Source organism: Vanessa tameamea, chromosome 14, assembly GCF_037043105.1.
Source record: "Vanessa tameamea isolate UH-Manoa-2023 chromosome 14, ilVanTame1 primary haplotype, whole genome shotgun sequence".
NCBI lineage: Eukaryota > Metazoa > Arthropoda > Insecta > Lepidoptera > Nymphalidae > Vanessa > Vanessa tameamea.
In genome coordinates, this window is record NC_087322.1 from 12752612 (window position 1) to 12777019 (window position 24408).

The 24408-nt window shown below is 38.5% G+C and overlaps 1 protein-coding gene across 1 annotated transcript in view; it reads left to right on the plus strand.

Annotated features, from left to right (window-relative positions):
• Window positions 1-24408, plus strand: part of LOC113395995 (junctional adhesion molecule C-like) — a 121977-nt gene that overhangs the window by 96593 nt on the left and 976 nt on the right. Inside the window, exons 3-8 of the mRNA XM_026633760.2 lie at window positions 19439-19581; window positions 20317-20457; window positions 22776-22869; window positions 23083-23276; window positions 23830-23935; window positions 24229-24370. Coding sequence (XP_026489545.1) covers window positions 19439-19581; window positions 20317-20457; window positions 22776-22869; window positions 23083-23276; window positions 23830-23935; window positions 24229-24370 — 820 coding nt within the window. The remainder of the gene's footprint in view (window positions 1-19438; window positions 19582-20316; window positions 20458-22775; window positions 22870-23082; window positions 23277-23829; window positions 23936-24228; window positions 24371-24408) is intronic.

The window sequence follows — 24408 nt, forward strand, 5'->3', positions numbered from 1 at the left end:
ATATTATCAATGAGAAAATGAACAAAAGTTTAATTCTTCGTCGTATTCGGCGTCGCTTCCTCAGGCGGCTTATTCCGAGCATGTTAACTCAATTTGTGTGTTGATATAAACTTCATTACGGCGTTACACTTGCTCGTTTCATTTTATTTCTTGCGGAATTTACACGGTGTACACATGATATACAGTTTTAGACACTTCTATTTATTTTTGATACTTTAATAATAAAAAAATGGGAAGCTTTATTTCGTTTCAGTATATATTATGGACTGAAAATCAGTTTTATTGAAAATAAATAACAATCTTGAAGAGAAAACTTACGAAAAGTAAAAAAAAACGTTGTAATAAGAACACAGAATGATGCGGACAACAACTAAGCCAAAAACAACGACACCACTGTGACGACAAGTCAGATATACATTTGTTGGGTGTGAGAATAAGCACGACTGGTGAGTACGAACATTCAAGGCGTACTCACGACGTGAGCTCTCCGCAATGAAGTAAAGCAAGGATAATTAACGGAGAGCGTAGTTCTCCACGTACCGGCACAGGCGGCGACCAACTCGGCACACCGTATATTAAAATCGCCTCAGCGGACATTAGCGGCCGCGCCCCCGCATTAAATAGCAATGAACACAACACGCTGCATGAAAGATGAGTTTATTGTTTGTATCCGCGAGCCGCCGACTGTTCGGTGCGAGCGTTTTAATATGATAATACATTGCAAGTCATTGATAAAGTTTTACCAAATGTATCTCCAACTACGCCGACGGAGGGTCTCGAGTCGCCAAGCGCGACAGATACCACCGATCGAATGACAATTATATTCGTTTCGCTTCGCCTAAAATCTGCGGATTTTAAACTTTTCAAATACTAGCTGTGTACCCGATGTGATCTTATCGGCAGAGTATACGGATTGTCAAAGAAATTACTTTTAACGTCTTACGTTATATTAAAGTTTTTTGGTTTCGTTGCCCATAGACCAAAATTCTTATTAGAAATTACAAAAATGACTACCTCGATACACTTCATCCTTAATTTCATCCTCTAAGATGATGTACTTTCAAATACGTTGAGACACCTGTTTTCATGCGTAAGCAGAAGCACTGACACCAAATTCCATGTTAAAAATGATAACGTTTTATTTTAACTTTTATCCCCAATTCTACCGTCTTAGGGGATGTATTAAATATCTCTTTAAATTATAAACAGAAGCCTAGATACCAATTTAAAAAAAATATATACCAGAAATAACAAATTTCCACACAAACATTCATTTCGCATTTTAACATCCTTAGAAAATCGTAGTGCTCATGTATGTATTTTCCTCTAGTAATTCCTGTGCAAAATTTCATTCCACCGGTCAGACCGACCGGTTTAGCCCGTGCGTAGTATGTCCTTCACTAATTTAAAGTTTTATTAGGTTTATACTAAATAATGTATAACTGGGCTGTACTTATAATGTAAAGAAATTTAAGCTAGAGTCCGAGAAACGTCTCAGCAATAACAATCGCAGACTGAAGCGACTAGATTTGCCATGTTCTCTTTACGACTGTTGAAAAATGTTTCCAAAGTTTCAAACATAAAATAAATGTAAGTGTGGTGAGTGGAGAATACTTGGAACCTCTATTTTAAAATTCAATTCCTTCATCGTCGCGAATTTCTTCCTTTTATGTGCCTTCAGCATTACAATCGCGCTGAGTGCGACATGCTATACATTCCAACACTACGGCTGCGCTCCAGACTCGAGGAACCACTTCGCTAGCGCCCTCTCGCTTGCTCGCACCTCCTTGACTGATTGAAATTATTATTTGTGGTTTGTATACATATTATATGACTCGAATGCGATACGAGCAATTACTCCGCGATCTGGTTAGTTAGTACTTAATCCACGAATCGTGCCGAAACCATTGAATACTTAACGAATACCTTGGAGGTGGTGAATAATAAAACCGCATTCATACCAGTTGATTTTAGTCGATCAAAGGATACGTTACTTGACTCACTCACCTAACCAACCCACTCTTCCGAACTCGTTCGTCGTCGTGGCCGACGGGTTTCTTCATTATAGGTTTACATTATAAACGACGGCATTTTCTCATGACACTTTTTTCACTATTGTTCAACAACGTACCAGTATATCCAGATAATGAATTCCGAGAACATATTGAGATATAAGAATGTGTCTCTTTATTTTCACATCCTACGCTATTTTACAATTCTCTTTCAGAAATTAAAAGGCTCACGCTCGTGTACGTAAGTCGCGAAGTACGTTATCTGGCATGTGGTGACATCTCGCGAGGAAATTAAGAACGACTAGGGGCGTGCGGCGACGCGCTAAAGCCTCCGTGCGAGTGTACAGGCGGTGATAAATAAAAACATGTCTCGGAGTGAAATATGACAAATTCGTACCCTCGAATGATACAGCAAGTTAACAAGCCCGTCCCGGCGAGGCGACGGAGTAGCGGATGAGTACATGGGCTATATGTCAAAGTTGTATAAAGATTACACTTGCACATGGAAAATATTAGTATCGTTGTTCAAATATTAATTTATGCGAAAGGTAGGGGGGGATGCATTGAATTAAAATAATGTTATACATCACGAAAAACGAATCTCGTGTGAAAACACGTACAAATATTATTTATAATCCGAATGCAAATGATATAGAAGGCTACTGACGTTAATTATCTACTTCTGAATTCTCGAAATAATATGCGTATTGTCAGTCGATAGAATGTTAGGTTTATAAAGACTCTGTTGTGAACCAAAACTGGCAAAGTGACGCGTCGCAGGAAATTGCTAAAGTTGCATCGCGAGTTCCGCTCCGATGGGTGATGCGGCGACGAGACCTTATTATCTTCTCACGCTAGCTGTATCGAGGGTTGTAGAGGTTACTCCTTACTGTCGCATATCAAAACGCTAAGTTATGTCTTCACATAATATAATACGAAATATTGCACGTTTGTCAACGTTTGAACCCGCAATCTTGGGCTCAAACCCGGCTACGCGTCTCGCAAACATCTCTGGATCGTCGCTAATTTATATCTAAAATCAGTTAACTCCTACTAATTAAAGAAATCTGTAAGTGTATTCATACTTGGATTGTTCTACTTTCATGCAACAACAGAGCGATGTTGCATATGTTCTTCCGACATAAGTCACGGGAGCGAAGTGAGGGCAAATGGACTAGCCAGGATAAAAGTTATTAATTTTCTCATAGTTTAACCAACTACAAAATATTTATTATTTTCGATATTTTTTATTCTAATGAAGGCCTTACCTAACAGCTGCTGCACATGCGAACGATCAATTATTAGTTTTACCGTTTATTCTCTTTATTAAAAATTATATTAAATATTATGTAGAAGTCGTAAGTCCCGGTTGAAATGAAGTGTTATTTGTTAATAACAAGGTTAGCCAGCGCGCGCTCCCGGCCGAGCGCTTCGCAAACAAGGCGTATTGTTCCCATCGCCGACTTCGCGCGCACCGCTTTCTTGTACCGACTCTTCTTGAGAACATTTTAAAATGCACAACTTAATATATATTTTTCAGTATTCTAATTATAAAACTTCGTTTGCAAAACCGAGACATTATTGTTTCACAACATTTATTCAGAACAAATATAGTTAGTTAAGGCGGGTAGCTATATCGGCCTAAGTACAACTCAGCCCTACCGACTGATTATGCCCTGTAACAAATAAATCGTCTACCGTATGATTCTGCATTTTTTTATTAGGAACGATATCATCTTACTTATATTGTATAAACTATAAACTTGGCGGCGACCTGACCGACCGCGTCCGTTTCGGCTGCGCTGACTTTAATAAAAATAAAAATCGCTGTCATGTATTACTTATAATATATATGTATAATACAGACCACAACATAGCTCATTAGCCTCAACTATTTAGGAGTGGCTTATCAGTAAGACTTGAAATTGATTGCGCGTATGATTCCGGTAATAACAGAAAGGAAAAAACTGTACCTTTAAAGTATTAGTCGTCTTAAACATAAATCTCGATACCCCGACGCTTATTGACGCTGGCAGAATTATTTTTCGCTCCATGCCACTTAGCCACTTTTATTCTCATGTCCTCAGTACGTATTACAAGCGAGCTCCCGGCGAGGTTCACGCTCGGCTGATGTCGCGTACGTCTCCAATGCATCGAGCAATTGGTACAGTGAAGCGCAATACATCAATTTTAATCCTTATGCTCATAAAACTAAAGCTGATATTGGATAGCACGCGTGTCGAAGACTATGAGAGATTGGCCCAAAAGCAATAGATAGGTCATGTCCTGAGATATCTCACGTAAATCATTTAACTTGGCTTCTTTCCTATCTGAACTGTGCTCGCTTCCAAAACAAAAATGTTCTATCAAATAAGTGAGTGTAATATTTTGCAATAAAATTGTTTTTTATGGAAATTCGATACTGATTATTTAAGACTGTTCAAGCTTGGTTATAACTGTTAAATATTGACTTATGATTTATAAATGTCTTACAAAAAAGCGTTACTAATATATTATATATTATGACATTGATTGGGCCTGGAAATGAGTTTTTTACCCGGAATACAATTCTGCTAAAGCCGAATTCGGTCGGGCTGCGATCTCGCTCGGCTCCGGGCCGAAGGGCCGGCGGGCCGACGGGTCGAGCCGGTCTCGGCGTTGATGAATCTCTTAACTATGTAAATTCACTCCCACTTCTGTTTCGTTCGCTGTTTAGCATTTCAATGCCACAATTTCTCCCCAATTATGTTAATTAATTACTTTTGATTACCGTTAATTGGTTAAATTGGATCCGGTTAAATTTACGGCAAATATTTGCTTTACTGCGCCGAGCCTTTAAATCGCTCGGTTTAATTATAATTTATGAATCGTGACCGGTAACATTCGAAACAAATATTTTATGGTTTGTTTCGGAGCAATTAATCCCGTTTGTTAGAAATCCAATTAAAACGTTACAAACCTAGAGATTACTAAGGTCGAGTAATCTGTATTCATATTTCACTTTAAAATCTAAACGTCATCACGACGAGCACGGTGCACAGCTCTTGAGATGTTTTAATCACCGAAGGCTGAACTCCGCCGGTGTTACAAGATCACGATGCACTTGCAGCAGTCACGCCTTAGTTACAGGGGGACATGTTAATCCTCGCTCAGCGCAGCTGCGCCAAAGACGTTCCAATTGCTTCCCGCTCGTAATCACCGACGACATTGCTCTTGCAATCAATTGCGCAAGCTACAATAAGCGTTATTACCACGTCGCAGATGTCAAAATAAAGCGCAGCTTAAGCTGCAGCATGTGTTATTCGGGCGCCATGTTCACATATTGCTACGTAATTGCTCGTCTTGCCGCGACCGCTGCAGATTTGTCGTGAGCCGACAGCTCGGGACGCGCTATTAGCCTCTTTATGAGATAGATACTGTGGTGGCGATTAAACCTCATTGTTTCGAGTATAGCCGAGAGCTCCTTGACCTTTGTCTCTTATTGTTTGCTGGTTACAATGCGCCGCTGCAAGGTCAACTAACGAGACCACTCGGACTGTTTTGCTGACTTTGGTAAAGTTTGCAGTTCGCTTATTATGTTTAAAGTCTATGGAGTGGGCGGCTATTCCATATTACATTCATCGCTTAATGTTTTATTTCAAAATATGGCCATGGCATGGATAGATTAGACTCAGATTTTAACAAAATACACGCGTAAGCTGTACGCACGCTTCTCGTGATCGAACGTGACGCGTGACGTGTAACGTGACACGGCGCGTGACGGGAATGCGATAAAGCATAAGAATTATATTCGAGCGAGTAGTCACGTCGGTTTTGCTGCGTTAGGTTGTCATGCTTTTGTATAATTACTGGTCTTTAAAAGTTCTTCGTTTCAAATGAGTGGAATAAATACGCCTTCTCTTCTATGTCGTTCACTCTTGCCACACTCTCGAGTGGACATGATTACGAGCTACAGTCTTGTAATACGGCTCTTGCGATCTTCCTCCAGCTGCTAACATAATTATTTAAATGTTGTTAATTTGAAAAATAAATTTATCCAAAACTGATAAATAAAAAATGACCAACCATACAAGTAAAGTCAGTTACAAACATTAAGAATGATTCGATATGGTACCACGAGGCCAGTCGACGCGTGAAATCTGTGAGACATTTCCTAATTTATCACTCGATTTGATGCGATCGCGTCGAGAGCGCTCCGACCGCACGCCCGCCTCCGTGAAACTTAGACAACCAGTGACGCTTATTTCTATTTTAACTTTTGAATATATTTCGACTTCTCTACATTATTGTATAGTAACCCATTATATCTCAAATATTTCACGATTCTATTACATATTTGTAGGTACTCAAATAAAAAAATTATATCGTCTCTTCAAAAATGTATTAATTTTCTTAAGTAAAACTCTAAACTACGTCTTTATCTTAATATATCAATGCCCTCTCCCGCTTCACAGTGACAGGTCCACTAGAGCTGCGGTCGACACTCACGGCCTCTCGTGCGATAATTCGCACAGAACAAAGCTATTTTGCTCCGGTTAGACAAGTAATTTGCTATCGAAAAATATTTATCCCATTTGATGGTCTTCAATAATTGCTCTTAATTTACTAAAATTCTATGTTCTATTTAAAATGACCACTAATATTATGTTTAAATCGTTCGATAATTTGATTAAAACTTTTTGAAAGAGATTGTTTTGAAAATATAAAAATTAAAAAACCTAATAATAAGAGTTTCAAAATACAGGCGTACTGAAAATCGTGTAACTTCAGTACATGTATTAATCGTCCGCCAACGCTCGCAGTGGCGGCGCGCGGACAGCTCGCTGCGTGCTGCGAGTGCGGACGCGCTCCAATTGTTTTAGAAAACTGCTCTAATGAATAACTTTCAATGGGAATGAAATCCTCTTTTATTTGTTGCAGGTGAGTCTGCAGCGAGCGGAACGGAGTAGCGCTGCGCTTTTAAATCAATCCGTGTGCTCTCTCAATCGGTTTTATTTAGAGATGGTTAGGTGAGAACCGACTTTAACCGCGGTGTACTGTAGGACATGAAGATATCGGATCAGTAAATAAATAACCAAGAAATATTTCCTATGAGACGCAATCTTCATTAAACTCCATTCTGCGATATCAAATACACTAAAAAGACCATTTAATAAAATTTAAGACATCATTGATGTCAGAACAAATGCATTATCACAAGACGTGCATTATTTAAACCTCCTCTCGGCGCTATACTCCATTTTAAGCTTCTTCCTTTGATACATATTTCAGATGATGACATGATATTTTAACGTCTTTCAGCGTGAAATAGATTTCATCGTCTCAAAGCGCGCTGTAATCTCGTTGAAGAATAAATATATCGGGCTACAGACTACATCCGAGTATCGCGGCAGCGCTCGCTGTACGCGCACATAGCTCATACGAGAGTGTATGTACAGACACCGCCAAGATATATTACAATACGCGTTTTTACTTTTGGGAATGTTCTCTAATTAAAATTATTTGAAATCTACAAGTTATATTTTTCCCAAATTAAATAAACGGTAAAAAACATTTTTTTAAGTACAACGAAAACGATTGTCCCTCACTGTTCGACCAAGGGCTGAAACAGTTTGATGTTGATGTGTTTCACAATAAAATGGATTTTCATATATCTTATCTATGTCACACCTATATGTATATGTGACAACTCTCGTTTATTTTTTTTCATTAGCAGCCTGTAAATTTCCCACTGCTGGGCTCTGGGCTAAGGCCTCCTTTCCCTTTGAGGAGAAGGTTTGGAGCATATTCCACCACGCTGCTCCAATACGGGTTGGTACAACAATAAATAAACTAAAATATTGTTTTACTAAGCGAACTGCTCAATTCAATCTGTTTCTGGGAAACAAGCAACTCATGGGTTTTATCGGTTAATAGATGAAAGAATGTAATGTAAAAATAATGGAAAATAGAGTAAGTAATATAAAATAGTAATTTTATAAAATATGGCCCAAATAACTACAGATCGACATACATTTTTCCAGTATTATATTTGAAAAAAAATCGTTCGATTTGTTTTGATTTAAAGCGTTGGATTAGGCCTCGTTTAATATACGACGTAAATAAAGCAATATTTCCTTACACAAATATAGAAAAACGACGTAAAAGTTTTCAAGCGCAGAAAATATTAAACTACGGCGCATTCCCTTCAAAAAGGCGCGGCTTCAAATAATAAAGAGGCCACAAAGGCTCGCGCTAGATCCTCCCACACTCAAACACTCGCCGAGAGCTCATTATGAATGAAGAGTGACCGCTTCAGCGCTTTGCTCGGCCTGGAGTGTTTGCTGGACCGGCCGGACGCCGGGTGATGGGTGTCGGAGACCGGTTGACGTGTACCCGGTTAAAGGTGACGGGTGACGGGTGAGGGGTGAGGGGGCTGTTTGACAAGCACACAAACATTTACACTTCTTCGCTATACCGTTTTGTAATGTTTTATTTTAAACGCGAAACGAACTAATCGTGCTCACGGTGACCGATCTATTAAGTTACGTAAAACATAAGATTTTAGGTGAGGCATGTCTTTAAAAATTAAAAAAAATTAAAAACAAAAAAAAAGTTTTTATTTTAATCTTTTATTTCTTTTTAATTTATAATAATTTATGTTCTTTCATATTGTTATTCATGTTTTTGTTTATATTTTAAAGAGGTGTATCACACTGCACGAGAACTTGTTTCGAAAATCAATAAATAAATAAATAAAATAAATGATACTAGCGGAACACAACGAACAAAAACAGATTCCCTTTGATTGACGCAGTGAAATATAGGCCGAGGCGCTCGGTAAGGAAAGTTAATTTTAATAATATTTTAAGTCAGCCCCAAGGTTTTACGATATCATGTCCGTCAAGCTTTCTATATCCAGAACTATTTATGTTGATTTAATTACTAGAACTTTACTGTTACCCGACTTCAACAAATAAGATAGTCCATACCTAAATTAATCGGCGTTACCTTACTATATAGAACACTGACTACAGAATATATTTAAGATTATCAGTATATTCATGCCTGTTTCGTACACAAACTTTTGTTTGCGGCTCGACATAATAATGAGAATTGTTCATGTCCATTGACATTCGGTAAATAATAAATAAAAAATAAATAAACGGAGACATGAGAGCACATTGTTCACAGAATGAATAATGTAAAGATGATAAATCTGAACTGCTGCTGCTAGTGCGACCCCGCACCTGAAGAGAGTCCCCGCCCTTGTGATAAATAACAATGTGGCGCTTACTTACGCGATGGGGTTTGCGTTCCGCATCCCTCCGGGATCGATCTGCAGCGTCTCGAGTGCTCTCTGTTATACGCGTATGGCACGTGCTGTGTCTGTGCACAATCAGTCATTGTTAATAGTACAGCAATTTAAGACAGCTTCTGTAGGCAAACTTTACGACTGTATTTATGATTCTTTAAGGACATAAAACACAATAAACTTTAACGACTTAACGCAATCAAAGTCTCAAACAAAGCCTTTATTATCGTAATCGCCTCTCGTTGTGAGGCGCCGAACGCGGGATTTAAATGACTAAATTAATAAATTAAGACACAGTATTTTTAGAAGAAAGGATGTTTCGAAATAAGTGTGTTGCTTAAGAATCACTTTGTGAATCTGGGCTTAGTTATTATAAATAGAAATTCATACAAATGAATTAAATAAATACATCGAAACACACCTCATGAAATGTGGAGCGTGTCGGAGAGAAGGTGCCGAGTGGCGAGTGCTTAATGAAGGCTTCCAGTCCGCTTTGTTACTCTAATGTAGGCGTGCGAGCACCGCGCGCTCTCATTTGTTTCACCACCACGAGTGCCTTTAGTTTAAATATTATCTTATTAAACTTAGAAATTAAGCTTCTGTGATAACATTTTAAGGTCGAATGTTTACGTGATATTTCAAAACAAGCGGTTCAATCGACTGTATAGTCTTTCGCGTCCTTTGTTTTTCATGTTAATTTTATACCTTATGTGATATAAGTAATAATAAAATGGACTCGCTATCCACAAATCACGGCAACGAAGTCACGAGAAGAAGCAAAGTACTGAACTAACTCAGCGTCTCAGTTCGTGAGAGTGTTCTTGGAGCAAGACTTTGTGTAAAAACAGTTGTCACCCGCGGCATCGCGCCTGGTTTGAGGGTTGGTCGTCAGACAACAGACAGTTACTCTCGCATAATATTAGTATAGACATACGTAGATATCGACGACATGACACGAGGAAGCTGTTAGTATTCAGTAACAGACATACATGCTTACCTATTGGTAGTATTTCCAAAAATATAAGAATATCTCACCTTTAAATGTCAATAACTGCCGCGTGATGAACGCCACCCTAATACCTAAATAGTCGGGATAATATTAACCCGGGCTTCTCCGGGTGTGTTGACTCCCTCCTACTACTTAATGAGTGCGGATCGCCTGAGTGCGGCGCGGGTGTGCGGCGTTACCGACACCGACACGACGTTTGATAATTCTAATTCGATTGCAAAATGAAGTACATAAAATACATACCACCAAAAGGCTCGCATAACATTTTATCCTACGGGATACGGGGCTACGGGATTGAAATAATAGGCATTACTCGGCGGGTATAGTTTGGAATAACTCGTTGAAATTAAATTATATTGTTAATGTTGATGACAAAATAAATATTATCACAAAAACAAAGCAACGTGACGGACGATAACCATTAATAATACGTCGTCTACCCCAACGGAGCAGTCGCAATCCGCGGAGCGAAAACGTCATTGCGAATAATCTGAATAGAAGAGAGGCTCATTTCCAATATGTGAATGCCGAAGTTCCCGGCTTCTACTTTCCTATTTTAAGTGCCCATGATTTAATACTTTACACATTTGGAACGTACCAGGCACAACAAGCTTGGAGCTACTATGGCAAAGATATTCAAAGTGACGGTTCATAAATAGTAGAATTGTACCAAGAGTATGGTATGGAATTCTTATGCAAGATGCAATATTGATACAATATCGTTAATGAGTTATTGAAACGGGCCTTAGGCTGTTGTTCCCATGTAATGCCTACGGTACATAGGGTGGGCCAGACATCAAAATAATACTATCCCACAATCTGATACATGAGATTAGGAAAGAAGTGTACGGAGGCTGGCAAAATGATTTATTTATTTTCAAATTTATAGAGAATTAACAAAATGTGTGCTTCTGTATGCGATGAAATGGAATGAAATGTTATAAGTTGTGTTTTATTGTTTCGCAATCGACCGGACTAACTAAATGGTGGGAATACGAGATTTTTTTTATTATTACTTAGTAAAACTATATGTAAGGATTTGTTTCACCCAAATTAGTAATTGGTTTTGTTACATTGACGACATTTTAGAAATATTCAATTGCAAAATCTTGCCATCGGTATTACTTAGGGCAATAATCATTGTACATGTTTGTATGTCTATTTAAAATAGTGCTATGAAGGCACATCAAAATTATTGGTGGCTGCGGAAAAAAGGAACCACACTAGTCCACTGCTACGTATTACTACTACATAAAGTTAAATGATCCCCTTTTTTAGCGAAGACGTGTTATTTGAAAAGCAAAAGGCGTTTTATGTTTCAAAACAACGCAGCCACTACAGTTAGTTCATCGCCTGAAGTCTGAACGTGCATTCGGACATGAATCGAATTTCACATTTGCCCAGCAGTGGGATATTTACTCGCTGTTATACACGTTATAATCGTGTTATATAACGATTATTTATGCGAGCTGTATAAACACGAATGTTCTTCATGGATTTCATTTTATAAATCAATCAACATAAAGGAAAAAGCATTCTTGTAAGCTCAGTTTGGTTTAATTATTCAAAACAAGAAACGGCATTTCTTAATAACATGCAATTTTGCGAAGTTAGTCTGCGGTAGTTTCAGAGAAACGTAAACTCTAGTTTATAGTCCAGAGACAATCCACTGAAGGTACAAACTTCGAGAGCGATATTTAAGCAGGAAGTGAAGTCACTGGGAAGCGCCGCTCCGACGGAAGCCTCGAACTAAATGAGGTTGCTTCAGCCAATGAGGTCTCGTCCCGCGTCCGTCGCTCGCCAACTATCTCCTTACTCCTGATTACAATAAACCTAGAAATTAAATCGTTACATAACTTTTGAACTTATGACTTTTCTCTCTTGTTGTCGTCTTCCATTTCATGTTCGAAAGAAGAAGACATCATTCCGTCACTGAGTGACCCCAAACCGACAAGGTTAAGTTTTCATAACGGATATTCAACATGTATGTGTAAATGTAAATAAATGGCCAATATGGGCTGTAGATAGGGGTATGACAGGCACCGGGGCCTGACCTGATCGATCTACCACTGGCCGAGCGCCAGCTGCGCCCGCACTACCGTCACTCCGCGTTGAGAATCCTTTGCTAATTTAATAGTATCAATTTAATCCTGACTGATCATTCAAACGCGCAATTTTTCATTAGTTATACGGTGTTTATTAATCTGGTTGTCCTTCACGAACTAATAACTTCGCCCAGGTCGAACTAGCTGCTGAACATTTTACAACGAGTTGTCCGCTGGTGGCGGTGAGTCAATATTATGTAAAACAAATATTTTGCACTACTTAATTGACATAAAACATTGAAATAGTTTTAAGCCTTATGTCTCTGAGCTATATTCTATACTTAAATAAATCATTGGAACAGATCTGTATGGAATACGGTATAATTCAAAGTGTGGCATACATTTATTAATTTACGAGTACATTTTTTATAAAAATATTTTTGTCTCCTTATTGTACTTTTGTTTTATTTAGTATCCTCCTCAAAAAACACAAGTCGCAGTTGTATAGTATTATTATTTTTGCACACTGCGCACTTTTATCGCGTTGCTCAGCACAGGCTCGGCTTCCCGGTGAAGCGGGCGGTGGTCGCTTTATAGCAGCTGAGTAGTAAATAACTACACTAAATATTGCGATAAAGGGTTTGTTTTCGTAGTATCATCACATAATGCACGTCAACGGAGCTTAGGATGTCCGATGGATGTGCGCGACGGCACCGCGATGACTGAGTGCGTACTGTGACCTTAATTTGAGTTACATGACTATAGATAAATAAAATTGTATCAATCAAATTTCGAATAAATAAGAACATTTTAGGTGAAATTAATTCAAAAATGTTGTACTCACCGAGCCAGAAATCGTCAGTTTCTTTGTTCGTATTTGTTTTTCTGTTTATACAAGAGCATTAAGTTTGTTTAGTACATCGATATTTTATTTTATCGACGCCGGTCGTGGTATCACGGGCAAGTCGGAGCGCGGCCGCTCGAATCCGAATAAATTTGCTTTTTATCGCGTCCGGTACGACCGGCCTCCCGCGCGCACCCCCGCACTCGCCCGCATCCTCCCCGTACCTCCACCGCTCACTCTCACCAAACTCCGTCGACCTACCTCGTCCCGCTCGCACCCCGTCCCGCCGGATGTCGGTGATGGATGGAAGGAACCTCCACAGCTCCCTCGTATAACTCCTCAATTTTTATGTTTCCCGTGTCAATCAAATGTAAATAGCGCAGACTTTATTGATGATGAATTTCGAGCGTTCACTTAAAAATAATCCGCCGCGAAGGATCCGAACTAGATTCGTGTGTAACGAGGTGACGAGGTGGTGTATTAAACATTCAACTCTATATATCGCCCATAGTGTCGCGCAGTTCACTCTTGTAACCATTAAAACGAATTACATTTGTAGAATTTGATGTCTAAGAATAGGTAAATGAATTCAATATTATTGCAAAGTTAATAATTGGTTCTAAAGTCTAAGTAAATGAACGTGTACAGAATCTGATTGTATAGGGTAAGTAGAATCCGCTATTCAGCGTTGGCGCGCGGCCAGCGCCAGTGTCGAGGCTGCAGTAGGCCCGAGCGGACCGACTCATTACAGCTCTAAGACGCTCGAAATAAGGAGCATAATAGCATGATAACGTAGTCGTTACGCGGGCTAGTGAGCAAGCGGAGCATCGCAGCCCGCCATACACTTGCTACTCGAATATAAGAACTCGAATAAGTTTCTAATCCGAGATATCATGCTGTCGGGGTTGCCATTATCATTGTATAGTAAAATCTCTGCCATGATTTGAAATACACTTTGTCAATGTCAATAGAGATCAATCGGCACCTTTTATAATCTTACTAGCGTCCCGCCCCGGCATGTTGTAAAGGGTCATGTAATCATATTGATCTATATTTAATTCACAATGTATTTAAGGTATTTAATTGCATAAAGATAAATACTGTATTGCTCGTAAAGAAGCCATTATTTCTCGTAAAAAGTAAAGGATAAAAAATTGCTTACTGTGGGTTATCCCTAAGAGATCGACATATGTAAAACTCGAATATACATCGCAGACTTTTTTAAGGTGTACAATAATGTAGTACATTATTTTGATGTATCTCGTAGGGTTCAGCCAGCGTTTGCAATGTAAGCGCAAAAAAAAATTGTTCTTTACGACATCACATTAGAAACCTGTACAATTATAAGTGTTTATCTAGTAAATTATGCATGTATAATACATGTAAGCCTTTTTCTTGAATCATTTTATCTACTAAAAAACCGCATCAAAATCCGTGCTTTTAAAAATGTCAGCATACACAGGGACGGACGGACAGCGGGAAGCGACTGTCTTATACTGCGTACCGTATAACAATATATACCTACATCTTTAAAACGAAATACCTGCACTATCAAATTCATCAGCTGAGGCGAAGAGAGAGCTTAAACCAAAAGTTATGATAATAGGTTGTTAGTATATTTGGGCAACTGGCAACTGGCAAGCGACAGCTGTCACGGCGCGGCGTGCGCGGCGGAGTGTGGTGCTCGCGACAACAAAGGAAGTCGTAACGAGGGGCATAACAATATCTAAGAAGCATTCGTTAGATATATTCATGTCATTAAATTTACTTTAATAACATCTTAATACTTTGATGCCGAAATACGTTAGAGGAGCGCGGTGAATTCGCTCAAATCCTCATCAAAAGGCGGGAGTTCTTAGCTCAGCGATGTTACTTAATTTAAAGTTGTACTTTTCTATATATCTCACGCATCACGCCTTTGGAGAGATATTAGCATAAATTTTCGGTGTCTTGTACTTCGAACCGAGTAGCTTCGCGCTCAGTCACTAGTTTATTATAATTATGTACGTTACAGATAATGTGGTTCCCAAACGTCTGATCTACGACACTTGGAACTTTGTTGAACAGCGCTTAGTATCGACCAAGGACGACGACGTCGAACTCCCTACGTCTTAGTTCATAAATTGTTGATCAATGGACGAATACGACATTTATCAAACTGTTTAAGATAATTTTACAAACCGAATGTGTTCGATGGGTCGCTGCGAAGACACTTGCGTGTTTACGATATAAAAATTTGCTTATAATTTTCACAATTCAGTGACAATAAAGATTAAAATAGAACCTTCCTCTTTTATTTTGAAGACGTACCTCCGGCCGAGTTCCAACGCGCTACTTCTATTGATTATATTTCCCTAAACATTTCTCACACAAAACGACCTCCATTGCAATTTAATTGTAGGAAAGTACTACGTAATAAGAGTATCGTGACGATGAGCTTCTGTGCGGAGCAAATCAGAAGTCGTAATAAAAAAGAATACAATTTTGAGGTCATTGTTGCTTGAGTGAAATGGTGTGGATACATTCCGCCATCTGCTTTCGGATCTGGGCCACTGGCGGCCGGCCAAAGGACTACCGTGCTGTAATAATACCTCCTCCATGAAAGAGGGTCGAATAATAACTGTAACAATACTATAATGCTACAGACGACTTCCTGTGGCTGCGATATGGAAATATTTGTCGTAGAGAAAATAATACTTCGAGTGACAACTACACGTGGTGACTTGCGAGATACGTATAGTATAGAGTGCATGCGAGTAGGAAGACATCGCGACCTGTCCTTGTGGAATTTATATCATATCTAAAGAATATTGGACAGTTCATTTTGCTTAACAAATAAAACAAAATATTTAAATTAATAATTGCCTGCATTTCAAGTACAATAATGAAAGGATTTTAATAACAAATATATTTTTATTGTTTTTGTTAAAACTGGCATTACTTTAGATATGTTTCGCTTGGTATCAAACGTCATACGCGGAAGAACGCAGAGTTTTCGAGATGTTTATTTGTGTTTTATTCGATTTCTTTGTTCAGAATATTATAATAACACTTTGTGGTTGAGAAGTACATTAAAGTTTTCAATGTAAAATTGAATTTAAAAAAAAATATTTTTAGTGCAGATAAATTTGGTATATTTAATTGATATAACCGTAACGTGCATGTGGTAGTTCTGTATTAAAGCGCTCATTACTCCAGCTAACAGCATGTAATGGCCCCCCGCCGCGGAGCCGCCGCTGCGGTCGTTTCCTGTAGCCAGTAGCCTGTAGCCTGTAGCCGACTAAATATTTCAACTAGCCATTAATCCGACCCTCGCAGCAGACGCTCGAATTGTAAACTTTAAATATAAAAGCGATTTCAAGCTGCTGATATTTACAACCTTATGCTTTTAAATTAAAATATGCGAATAAAAGCACACGTTACATTATAAAATATAAGGCGCTAACAGATTTCAATTATTTATAATACATTTAGTTTTTAAAGTTAACATCGCTTATAACCAATTGCTATCAGAAGCACCAACCGGCTGCTAACGAAGCGCTGTCTAGTATAGACAGGAACATATAAAAGATAATAATTGTTAAGCACTTGGCATGTGCATAGTTGCGTTGTATGGAACGTGTCAATCAATTTCAAGTTGTCGCCAATTAAACAGAGCGCGAGCTGCTCAGTACGCAGGCAGCAGCGCCCGGCCGTGGCGCTCAGCCGGCGCGCTTCTATTGGTGTGATATTCTATTCTATAGAGTGAACCAACGCACTTGAAGATATTTTCATTTTGATCATTAGTTGTAAGATTTGAGTTCTGAGTATTTATAACTCAACAAAGTCAAATGAATTCCTCAGTTTTTTTTCTATAGAACCTGAATATAATGAATAGAATTGACAGGAGGATCTACATTTAATTTAATAAAGTACATTTACAGCCTCCGCCATTTAAAATTAAGCAGGCGTAATATTTTTTATAAAGTTTTATTATTTTTAAAAATATGACCAAGCTCTAACCGCAGCCAAATTGAATTAGCGGTCAAGCGGCGAGTTTCCGCGGAGTTAAACTCGCTTTGAACGCTTTCTATGATCCAACTTGCCGACGGCCAACTGCAGCCGACTCGCAGATCTTTTTAGAAAACGTATCAAATAACATCAATTCACGCCTCAGTACGGACGCGTGAGCTAATAATTAACCATTGTCGGTTCCATTCTTCACCCAAACAGAAATAATGGCCTCGTGGAAAAAAGACGCGTCGGTCATTATTAACCGCGGCAAACTGCTAAAATCGGTAATTCTCAAAATGAATATTATAATTAGGTGAACGAGTGCGATACAACTGAGCAGAAATAATCACAATAGAAGATGAATTTTTACCCAAGATGAGATAGATGAGGTGAGGAACCCCGAAGCATTATTAAAACCGCAAACCGAAGCGGCTCTCGCAAATCCTCACTTAAAAGCATTAAAGATATCAAGCATAGCGGCAGTAAAGAAACCGCAGTACCAGCGAGGCGCCCGCTCGTCGCGGCTTCCATAGTAATTAATTAAAGCGTTCGCTCCCCGCGGCCACCCGCCACTCTCTGCTACTCGCCGCCATTCGCCGCCATTCCCCGCCACTCGCCGACACTCGCCACCACTCTTTGCGCACATAAATCTCTCCGCTATTGGACGCCTCCCAGGAAATCTGAAATGGAAATGAAAACTCATCACGGTCGAGCAGTGAGGTTGCAAGTTTTCACTTAAAGATACATCGCGGAACTCGATAAGTGCCCGTAAACTACATCGGACGCCTCGTTCCTGATGCCCGAGGGTGCAAACTGATCCTTTATGCACACGACTGATATTAAAAGTTAGCGAAGGAATTTGTCGTCGGCGCGGGGATTATCCGCCGCATTCCATGCGAGAACATTTTCATAAAGTTTGCGGTACGTACTCGTATCGCTTCCGAATATTTAGTAGAGGCGCGCATCAAGTCGTCACATAAATTATGTAAAACTCTAGAGTGCAACGAGCTGCTGTAACTTGTTGGTCGTGAACTGTAAAGCAGAGTTTTTGTATTGAATTTCTTTTCCTTGCGCATATAACGCACATAGCATTCTTATATTATTAACTACTACGTACTACGACTAGAGACTGATTTAAAGTCTTTGTTTAAAAGACTACTAAATTATTTATAACGACAGTGCATCTAGAATTATCCTAAGAGCGCACGTGCTATTATAAAACCCGCTACGAGGGTTACCTGTACTTTAGCCATATAGTTTAAGTAGAAGTTAAATATCGATTTAAGTAATCATTTAAACTGAAGGAGTCTCGACTTCTCTTGAAGTCGAAATATTTTTAACGAAGCATCAATATTTACATTTGCATCACAATATATTTACAATAGAATGCTATGTATAGTACACGATAGCAATAATCATTGCATAAACAGGAGAAGTAAGGATAAGCTTAAAGCGGCAAGTTTCCGGATCCGCTAAGTCAATAAATACTTTCTGGGGCTAGGATATGTAATAAAATTCTGCAGAAATGTATAACTTCGAAAATTCATAAATTAATATCGTTTTAAAAAAAACATCAATGAATAAATAATATAGACGATAAAAAGTATGGGCCGGTACTTGTTGACTTTCAAGCAGGATACATTATATTTGAATTGTATTTCATTGAAATAACTTTGTTTTCCAAATGTTGGAAAAGAGTATCCAATGGGTTTCTTGCCGGCGGTAGCTTTGTGCTCAATATCGGCCTGAAAAGGGACAATTTAAAGCCTACTTGAATAAAGAATATAATTTTCCAAAAATCACAGAATTACGAATTTGACGACATTTTATCAGGACACGACAGAAACAACAATCCAAATTAGCTTATTATGCGGTGACATCACTTACGGAACCCACCGATATCTTCTTAAAGATTGTCAGACAACAACACCTTACCAACCCTTCGTAAAGAACAACAAAGTCGAAAAGTATCCGATAGAGCCTTGATGGGCATGCTCCCGGGCCTACTGGACGCAGATAATCGCTAACAATACTACTTTCTCGACTCACTTCTTTGCCAAACTGTAAGCACAATTTACACACGAAAATATTTTTCTTTTTACTTTTATGTCGTGTTCGGAGGCGATCGAGTGATTTTAATTCAATAATTTTAAGCAGATAATATATATTTCGATGTATTACTTGGAATGTAACTGCGCTGTGTAATTGTTTTAGCTAAAGAAAACGTTGGTCACATTCCAGTGTTGTCTTGCGGCGAGACGGGCGGGGGCGGCGGTACGCGCGCGCGGCGCTACGTGGGCCTGTACACGGGGCCGTACTTCGACCCTTCGGCGCCCAACAACATCACGGCGCAGCTGGGGACACACGCCTACCTTCCTTGCAAGGTATTCATACCTACCGAATATTGTATTTCATTCTATACATTCTAATTCCACGCTGAACCGAGCTTCACTTGGAACAGTTAAAATTGGACATGTTAAATGAGCTAATTTATAAAAAATACTTTGCGAACAAATTATTATTATATAGAGTAGATATTATCTTATAATTAATGGGTTACTGTCGTAAGCCTCAATAGCTGGTTCGGTGACTGCCTCTTGTGGGCGGAAAGGAAAATAAAAGTATTAATATAATTATTTTTAAAAGTTGAATTACAGTATACTTCAAGAAAATTGTACTTTTACCAAAAATCATATTACAATTTGAAAATAACTACAATTTACTAATTGAGTATCAAACTATTGGGCACGCGTGTGGTGTACCATAATAAGTATTATTCATTCTTGTTATAAATGACAGAAGCAAGAATGGCAAAATCATTCATGTCTTCTCTTTTGCATTAGTTATTTATATGTTGCTCGCCTTAATATCTACGATATACTACCCATATATAAGCGAAATAACACTGACTCATCACGAGATTTCCCGAAACTATCGCTCCGATCGACTTGGAAACTACAATAAGTATCAGGAATACCAAATACCTTTAGTGGAATAGTAGTGGTGCTATGTTTCCAGACATTCTCGTAGTTTATTATTTACACGTTAGAGTCCTGTCATAACTTGCAACATACTCAACGTAAACAACGTGGCATCTCAACATTAAGGAATCGTTTCAGGTGCGACAGTTGAGTAACAAATCTGTGTCTTGGATCCGGCGCCGCGACGCGCACATCCTCACCGTTGACCGGTTCACGTTCATAGCTGACGAGCGCTTTCAGGCGTTCCTCGTCGAGGCGACTGACACGTGGACGTTGCAGGTACATAATACTTCACAACTATGTGATCTGTATATAAATAAGGTCCCTCCACTAGCTATGTTTTATAATGTAAATACTATCGTATTGTTGGCCACACCACTGTACTGCAGTACACACTATTACAGCTTAATGCCAGAAGAGCGAGCAAGCGAGATAGATTAAGGCAATTAATCAAACGTAGATTGGAGTCATATAATATGGTGTGTCCATTCTATGAAATATTAAAATAAATAATATAATTTAAAACTATTGAATCGTACTAGTTGTTTTATAATACTAATAATATATGTATACGACAACAACACGCGCGAATACATCGAGTGCACAAGCACAGCAGACCTCCGGGAAAACCCGGAAAGTCAAAGGTTGCGGATCTTCAAATTTGATGTTTGGTAAAGATTGGAGAATCGTTTATTACAATAAAGTTTAAATCACAACTTAAGAGCGTAGTTTGTAAGCGTGGGAATTAATTTTAGAACACACACATAGGTACTTTTCAATAATACAGTTGCATTGTGCAGTGTATCGTACGCATCCCCGGAGATAATTAGTTGCTTGTTTTCGGTGCAACGAATAAATTAAATTTTCATTGCGCGTTCATAACGTAGGATTTATAAAAATACATTTAATTACGAGTAATGTATTAGCTATAAGGTTGTCACTCGCAAACGCAATTATAAATTATTTGTTAGCAAAGGGTGCGGTCAGAGTGCATTAAGATGCCAAATATTCATTATGATTTTTATTGTTTCAACTGCTTTCGTCTAACTAAATAATAATAATTATTTTCTTGATATTTTAAGGTTGGTAGATATACCGAATTAAATTAAAGTAAAGACACATTAAATAATCACTTCTTAAATTTTATAAATATAAATAACGAAGTTAAATATAATTTTTTTCAATACTCTATTTTTAAGTAAAATATTCGAAAAAAATATTTTAAATCAACTTCTCGTCCATTTCGGTACAAATACTATTTTTCATAGTGAGCAATTCGGTTTTACAAGAGGTCGCTCGACAACTGATGCGAGAATAGCACTTCTTAAACATATTTACGATGCTTGACAAAAATCACAGAATGGTATTGGAGTATTCTGTGATTTGTCTAAAGCATTTGATTGTGTAGAACACGAGACGCTTCTTTATAAGCTTAAATACTACGGTATTAAAGGTAAAGCTCTTGATCTCATTGCTTCATATTTAAGTCAAAGAGTCCAGCAAGTTTTCATTAATGGCATAAAGTTTTCTGGATATACGTTATAAATGAGTGTTCCACAAGGATCAATTTTGGGTCCCTTTCTATTTCTAGTATATATAAATGATCTTCCTTTCTATGTTAAAGGTATTTGTGTTATAATGTTGTTTGCTGACGATACTTCACTGATTTTTAAGGTAGACAGGAAAAAACTGACTATGACGATGTGAACGGTGCATTATCACAGATACACGATTGGTTTACAGTAAATAATTTAGTTTCGAATACTCAAAAAACAAAATGTGTAGTTTTTACTCTACCAAATTTTAGAAAGCAAAATTATAATATATCTTTAAATGGTGGCCGTCTTGATGTAGCCAATATTACGGTTTTTTTTGGGAATAGCATTGGATTCCAATCTTCAGTGGAGTCCTCATTTATCGTCCCTGACAGGAAGACTCAGCTCCGCAGCATAAAAATTAACAATTGTGTCCCACGACACTCGCGCCCCACCCTTATGCTAACTTGTCTATGTGTGCGTAGACGTTTTGCGAAATTATAAGAGTCGGCTCGAAATAAAAATTGACGTGCTCTCACCTTGAGCTCTGGGGAGGGACTGAAAATTTATTGACAGCGATGTCGAATAATAAGTCAAAACCGTCAAATTATTTTCTCCATACTAAAATGTATGGACGACGAATGCCAAAAAGTAAGCAATATTTAAATAAAAATTACTATAATATTGTGAGATATAATAGAAATTGAACACGGTGAACTTATTATTTACAGTTTCGTGTCCCCATTTAACCAAAAATACATGTATAAACTAGCCGCTAAATAGCTTAAAAAATGTTAATAGAAAAGGTCGATTTCAGTGTTTGGAGTGATGTTGACGATTAATTTACCAGGTTATTGATACAAATTTTATAAATATCATGCGGTGAAACTTGAGATATATCTATTGAGATACTGAATGTATTTTTTTATCCATATTCAATGCTCCAGTTTTAAGATATTTTAAAAATAGTAAGCGCTATTTTGGCGTTCCGCAAGGACTGTCCTCTTAATGGGAATTACTTTAACGATAAAATGTCTACATCTGTACATCACACAATTCCAGGTGAAGTACGTGCAAGCGCGCGATGCGGGAGTGTACGAGTGTCAGGTGGGCACCGAACCCAAGATGAGTCACTTCGTACAGCTCAACGTCGTCGGTAAGTGGCACTCGTGTAGCGGTTAAGTAGCCCACTAATAACTCACTTAACCGTGCTACGCTGCGCTTGAAATAACTCATTCGTCCTTTGAAGCACAACGGCATAGCTTAGAGTTTCGTCGTTTAGCATGACAGTCGCCTATCAAGTCTTAATCCTTATAAAATATAACATGACGTTGTAATTTATATAGTCAACTACAAATACCACTTTCAGTGCCAAAGATCGAGATCGTCGGGGAATCTGACCTTTACGTCAAGGCCGGCAGCACGGTGAGCTTGAAGTGTGTGATCACGCAAGCTCTGGAGGAACCCGCATATATATTTTGGTATCACAACGACGAACGTGTCCTCAACTACGACAGAAGCCTCGTCGAGATCAGGATGGAGCGCCTAGCACCCGACACTACGGTACATCATTTATAAAATATTCAAATTATACTTACTATTAAGTATCTTTTCTGTTAGATTAAGATCCTTCTGCAGACGGATCGTACAGGTACCTTGTAATATTTAATATTACACTTGCAGAACGTCTGAAAGATTCTTTTAATATCTATGATTAACGGAACCTTTTTCAATACAGTTTTATAATTAGTTACACATTCATAATGTATCATGACGTTCGTGGCTAGCTTAAAAGATTGAAAATCCTGAGGCCTATGTCCGGATATCCGGGTTCAAATCCCGGGACAGCGCAAAGAAAGTTTTTCTCTCGAGCAATCCTCAGTACCAGCCTGAGTTAAGCATGATGAAATCATACACTTTCGGGCTCGCCTAGCTTACGCGTTGCTCCTTAACTTCAATTGTTCCAGTCGAATAGAGAGTCCACCTGCGTTACTTCCTCCCTGTATTACAATATTTATTCCATAAATGACATTTTTTTCAGATTACCAATGACATGAATATTCTGTATATAATATTATTTATAAAAATACATAAATAATGTGATTTTAATTTAAAGATTGGAAACCTGATAATATACAATCCGCGGCGAGAGGACTCCGGCAACTATTCGTGTTCGCCTTCCAACCTTGACTCCGCGTCCGTCGTGCTCCACGTGCTCAGCGGTTAGTTTGGAACGCAAAACTATTTATTATTCACCCTTAAGAACCCTTAACGCATCTTAGAAATGTTTCTTTCGGATATAAAATAATTATATATATAATATATTACACTACCCTTATCCACTCGTTTCAGTTACCGGATAGCTTTTCGTGACTGAAATATTTAGCTCCAATTTTCTTTATGCTACAAAAATATATGATTTTAATTAATATATTAGATATTTTTTTCCAGTAATTTACGGTCTATCGTATTCAATTCAATAAAATCTGCCACAAAACGCTATTGATTATAACAGGCGAACAGCCGGCCGCCATGCAGCACGGCAACGGTGCGGCGGCGACTCGCGCACGCGCGGTGCTGCTGTACGCAGCCGCCGCGCTCGCCGCGCCGCGCGTCTCGCGCATCTTCACGCTCCTCGCACTAGCTCTCCTTCTACCGTTAGTATTATCGAATCACGTTCGACTCGGCATTCATC